At 44.7% G+C, this 6,000-nt stretch overlaps 1 protein-coding gene across 1 annotated transcript in view; it reads right to left on the reverse strand.

The window, feature by feature from the left end:
- Positions 1 to 4,638, reverse strand: part of Shprh (SNF2 histone linker PHD RING helicase) — a 73,505-nt gene extending 68,867 nt beyond the window's left edge. Inside the window, exons 1-2 of the mRNA XM_051164539.1 lie at positions 4,490 to 4,638; positions 974 to 1,625 (exon numbers count right to left, since the gene is read on the reverse strand). Coding sequence (XP_051020496.1) covers positions 974 to 1,591 — 618 coding nt within the window. The 5' untranslated portion in view covers positions 1,592 to 1,625; positions 4,490 to 4,638. The remainder of the gene's footprint in view (positions 1 to 973; positions 1,626 to 4,489) is intronic.
- Between the last annotated feature and the right edge of the window lie 1,362 nt (positions 4,639 to 6,000).

Consider the following 6,000-nt stretch of genomic DNA (forward strand, 5'->3'; position numbering starts at 1 on the left):
CTGTCTCACCTGATCTTAGCAAAATCAATCATGAAAGTTGATAGTAGAACATCTGAGTGATTTGCACACATTATACAACCTACTGAATTCAGATCTTAAAATGAATTACAAATTTACTGATACTGTTATGTATCAGGCACTTTAAGAGGTAGTGAAGATAAAGACGTCGGAGTTTAGCAGGGAGGAAGAATCCAAAATGTAAGTGTGCTTCAAACAGCAAAAAAAGACTCTGGAAAAGGGCATGTAGCACCATGCCTGGGGCTTAAGAAAACTTCCCCATAAATTAGATTCTTTGTGAAAAGACTGTCAGAGTGACATACAGTTAGGAGAGAAGGGGAAAAGGGAGCTGAGAAAAGCACAGACAGAAAGACAGAATACGTTTGGGAAACAAGTTAATTTGGAATTTCTGGAGCCAGACTGAAAAACAGTGACAAAGGGTGAAGTACAATGACGTGCAGCAGGGAGCTGTATGCCAGAACAGAAAGGTTGTACTTGATCAGGAAATTAACTCATGTTTCAAGTACACCATTTCAGAAACAATATAGAAAAAGGATTTGAAAATACAAGGTATAGCCAGGCATGGGTGGCACACACCTGTCATCCCAGAACTTGGGAGGCAGAGGCAGGCGGATCTCTGTGAGTTAGAGGTCAGCCAAGGCTACACAAAGAAACCTTGTCTCAAAAAACCAAAAAAAAAAAAAAAAAAAAAAAGAAAGAAAAGAAAGAAAGAAAACACAAGGTATAACAATGCAAGATGGTGAGGACCAAAGCAAAGCAGGTAACTGAGTATAGAGGCAGGAAGGGAAACTCGGGAGAATCTCCTTAGGAAACTGCAGTCTGGGTTAAAATGATTGGCAGGAAGACACAGTATTCTTTGATAGTTATTTGAGAGGCTTATTCTGGGTTTTGAGACTAAGTTAATGTCAATTTTTACCAGTGTAGAACTTCATAAGACACCACAAATACTGAGTACCTTGATCGTATGATTTCCTTCTGGTCTCTGACAGAGTTTTAGACCTCTTTTCTTCTGCAGCCAAGCCAAGTCCTGCAACATGTCACTACTGAAGGAGGATTCCACTCGAACGGCCTTACCACAAACATCAGCTGGATCTTTGAGTACATTTTCTTCTTTCTCTACATCTTTGCATTCTGAATGAACATAGATCAGGAAGTGATTGCTTGACTCTGAACTCATTAGTGTAAAACTCCTTTCAGAAAAATGTTCAACTAAACTCTCTTCAGGGAGAAGCTGAAGAGCAAAATCTCCAAGAAATGCTTTCCAAGAACGGTCCACACGATAGGGAGAAATCTTAACATTCAACGTCACAGACAAAGGAGTCTCTTTTTCGGTGGACTGCAAGGTGCTCACAGCCTCTGACCGCCTCTTCTTATCTCTGTGACTTGCACCTTCAGGTGGGTCATCATCTACGATGATGCAGTCAGAAGAAGAGTCTGCACCTGAGCAGGGTCGCTCCTCGGTAGTCAAGGTGAGTGGTTCGTTCCTCAGGTCCTCATGCATGCTCCAGTGAAGCTGCCGCTGCCTTTCTTCATCCACCTTCACTGGGGGAGCATGCTTTCTTCGGCTGCTCATCTTCACACTCTCACTTTCTTCGTAAATATGGATGCTAACTGACAAGTGAAACAGTGGACATCAGGCAGGATAGAAAGACAGGGAAAGTATGGCAACGTGGGAAAAGAATGCCCCATACCCAGGAGTCTGGATAAAGCCTCTGGCCAGTTGAACTCCAGACTCCAGCACAATTAACAATAGGCATTTGCTGTGAAGGTTACCAACATGGAGATAATGTATCTTTTATAAAGAAATACTTTCAAATAAAAACATTAACATTGCAACATTCAGGCTTACAGCCCAAATGTGTAAGACCTGGGCTGGGCCTCACTCCTCTCCTGGATATTTTCTAGGACTCTCACACACAAGACTATGACTTCTATTCAGTCAAGACATCCCCAGTTCCTACATCCTAGCCCAGATCTTTATCTTAAAGATAACCCTGTGATATCAAGCAATTTCCTTAGCAGCCCTTACACAAAACTTGACATCTGTTATATAATGTGAAATCTTCAGAGACACACAGAGAAAATAATGGGTAAGTTTGTAAAAAGATTTAAGTCATATGATGAATGCTATGGTTTGTCCCTACAAGCGCCCCACAAGTTACACGTTAGAACTGATCCCAGTAGCTGGTGGTGCTGTTCTGGGAGAATCTGAGACGGGGCCGGTTGCTGAACCTGGAGGATCAGCCTTGTTTCCTGTCCTGTCCGTTTGCTCACCTACGTGCATGTGAGCAGGCTGCTACCTCTAAGAAGTACTCCCACCCTTACTTGTCCTCCACATCAAAACGGGCTGTCTCCTCAACTTCCTGTTGTTGCCTCTTGTCTGGTATTTTCTCAAGGAGAAAACTAACAGGTAACAAACCCATTATCAATGATCTCACGTATAAAATATTGCAATAGTTCACTCACCTTTAGTAGAAAAATTAATTAAGAGACAATCAATTGCATAAAAGAAAACAAATTATAAAACTACACTTGATGGGCAACAACTAGGAAGACAAACCTGTAAGAGGAACTTCTTATTCTCCATGTTTCAACTGTTGTCTCAGAGGATTACTGCTTCCGTCTGCTAACCAAGGCCTAGTCCTAGAAGCTTCTAGCTTCTGTTCAGTCTAATCTAGGCCTAGAATGTTTTCAGCCTCTGAGACTTACTGCTTCATAAGCTTACCCTTACTTGTTCTTACAAAGCTCTGGGCTGGCTGGTGCATTTCAGCAGTTTTGACTCAAACTCTTCTCCCAGGTGACTTACTCAATCTGGCTTCTCTCTCGGCCCCTGAATTGCTCTGCTTGGCCTCAAACTAACTCCAGCATCTGCACTAATCTCCTGGTTCCTTCGCATTCTTCGGCAGAGAGGTCTTTCTCTGCAGCCTGCCTACTACTGTCCAGGTGAAACTGCCTCCTATCTCTCTCTGCATTGTCCCTTAAGTAGCTTCCCTTTCCTCTCTCTTCACGTGAGAGTTGGGCATATCCTATTCTGTCAAATCTTTCTGACTCAAGTCACTTTTTCTGCCACTCAATTAAACATCACCTTTAAACACAGGTGCTTCCTTTTACAAACTGATTTTACCTGAAGTGTTTAGGATTAAAGGCATGTACCACCTCGCCTGGACCTAAGCTTTTCTTTACTTGAAACTTAGTCAATACTGGCCCTGAACTCAGATCTGCTTCCCTCTGTCTCCTGGAGTAAAGATGTGTTTGTATTCCAGCCAGATCACACAGACCTAGGTCCTTGGATGTGATCTCTTACCAGAGCAGCCAAGTTCTGAATTAACATTCCTCTATATAAACCTCTCATAAAGTCAGAAGTAAATGCTTGTCTCGCATGTAAGATGTATTTAAACCCACATCATTGCTGTATAATTCCAATGTGATTTACAATCCTAAAGCATTAACAAAAGTTCGCTTAACCCTTATATAGTTTAAAATCTCAAGCTGGGCTGGTGGCGCAAGCCTTTAACCCCAGCAGTCGGGAGACAGAGGCAGGCGAATCACTGTGAGTTCAAGGCTAGGCTGGTCTACACAGTGAGTCCAGGACAGCCAAGGCTACACAGAAAAACCCTGTCTTGAAAAACCAAATAAATAAATAAATAAAATGCCTTAGACGTATTTTATTTTTCAAGGAGAAAAAAAAAAAAACTATAGACACACACAGTGGTTTTATGGGTTAGCAGATAAAGAGTAAAAGGGGCAGCTTAGACAAAGAATAAGGCGGTGATAGCAAAATCATGGAGCATGGGCAAAAGGAGCAAAGGCGACAAAGAGAAACATGTAGGAGAAAAAGAAAAAAGACTTTCCATGATAGATTCAAGCCATTTAGATTTAAAGGTCTGACCAAGCTTAAACGATTATTGGTTAACAATACCGTACCTCTGACAGGGTACCTCAGTCAGAAAATCAACATCTTTATTTCCATGCTGCTTGCAGAGTCAAACTGCACAGGCGCCAGGGCGGCTTTGCACGCGGATGTAACTAATCTGTCTCCGAGGGTAACTGAGAACTTGCCAGCCTAACCTGCAGGTCTCTGCACCTCTTGCAGCTATGTGCAGTCCCACGCACCACCATTCAGGGCACTGAGCGGTGGCCGCCCACCCCACCCCCCGGGCACGTCGAAAGAAGAGGAGGACCCCCCCTCCCCCGCCCCTCAGTCATCCTCAAGAAACCAGTCCGCTGCCAGCGCCAGATGCTCAAGCTCCCGGAGCCACGGCTCGCGACAGGGTCTCAGCTCGCGAGCGTGGGCAGCAAGCACCCCTTCCCACTCGGGAAGGACCCGGCCCACGCCCGAGCTGGGGCCGCGTCGCGGGGGCTCGCACGTCCCCACGCTCCCGACCCTGGAGCATCCCCGGAGCCCTCGGTATTCCCCGGAAGCCCAGAGCCAGCTGCCCTCCACGACCTCTAACCTCTGACCCCGGCCTACCTCAACCGGTCCCCAAGCGCCCGTCACCAGGCCTGGCCCTCCCTCGTACGCTGCACAAGACAGGCCGACATTCGCCACACAGACACCTGCAGGAGCTGCGCACGCGCGGGGCATGATGGGTGGAAATGGGCGCCCAGGCCGGAAGCTAAAGCGCCTGCTGAGAAGAGCCCTAAGCGTCGGGTCCACACGCGAACGCGCAGACCGGGACGGGACGCCCCGCCCCCTTTCTCCCATGCTGGCTTCAATGGGCGCTTCTGCGCAAGTCCCGTCCCTGAAGCCAGGCCCGTTGAAGTCCCGCGATGGTTGTGCCCCTCACCACCACCACCACCCCCGCCCCGCCTCCCGTAGCATTAGCAAAATGTGAGGTGGGCGGGGACCGGAAGAGGGGGCGGGATGATGTGAGTTGTGGGTTTAATAATAATAATAAAAAAAAAACCTTACGTAAAATGGAATCCGCGAAGCTGAGCAATTATAATAACCAAGCAAATTTACAAGTTACGAATTAAACCACCAAACCAAAAAGATTTTGGTTTAACAAGGAAGAAAAAGATGCAGAGAAGATGTCTCCAAACGCATCTCAGGGTAATGAGGTCTGAGAGAAGTTTATTCTCACCAAGAAAAAATATTAAGGTTTTAAATGTTTAAACATTTTAAGAGAAAGAAATTATACAGCTATGCTGAAGCTGGCCTCCCATTCTCTTTTCAGAAGGGAGAATTCTACCTTCAATACACATTTTTTTTTTCTCTTCTGAGTATTTCAATAGTTTGTTTACCAACTGTTTTGTATATCCCTTGAAATTTTTTTTTTTGTGGAATAATGTTTTGTTTTTTTAATTTTGTAATCACCAAAGCTAATTCCCGAGAGGGAGGGAAGAAAAAGGTTCATTTGCTATTTGGCTTTCTGGAAGACCCCTGTTGTGAGACACCTGCTCATGAAAATACTGAATCCTAAGACCTAGTAGAGGATAAATAATCTAATGATAGAATTCACACGAGAATCAACTTATTGAACACACCTAGATCTTAACAGTGAATCCCCAGTTTTCAAATAGTTTTGAAACAATCCAAGTCTGTTGTATCATGTGCAATCTAGTTTGGATCCAGTCCATTGCAATAAAGTAAATACTGCAACAAAGAGAGTCTCAGTTTTTTTTTTTTCCTGGTTTCCCTATGTACATAAAAAGTATGTATACAATAGCATGTCTAAATAGAGTATGCCAAAAGTCTAAAATATTTTAGTGCTGAAAGTGGTAATGACTGAACTCTCAACACATTACCTCTTTCCTGGGGGAGGATTGGTATTGACGCTGTGGTGGTTGGTGGAGGTGGAGGTGGCTGTAGAAATTATTAAAAGTAGAAATAAGTTCAGGGTCGCCAAGAAAGACATCAGCACACTATCTGACAAAGCTGAAACTGTGAGCCCCTACCCCATCCCACCCCCTCTCGGATGCCCATAACTGAACTCAGGTCTTCTATGAGAGCACAGGGTGCTCTTGACCCCTGAGCTATCT

The sequence above is a fragment of the Acomys russatus genome, chromosome 21 (genome assembly GCF_903995435.1).
Source record: "Acomys russatus chromosome 21, mAcoRus1.1, whole genome shotgun sequence".
Lineage (NCBI taxonomy): Eukaryota > Metazoa > Chordata > Mammalia > Rodentia > Muridae > Acomys > Acomys russatus.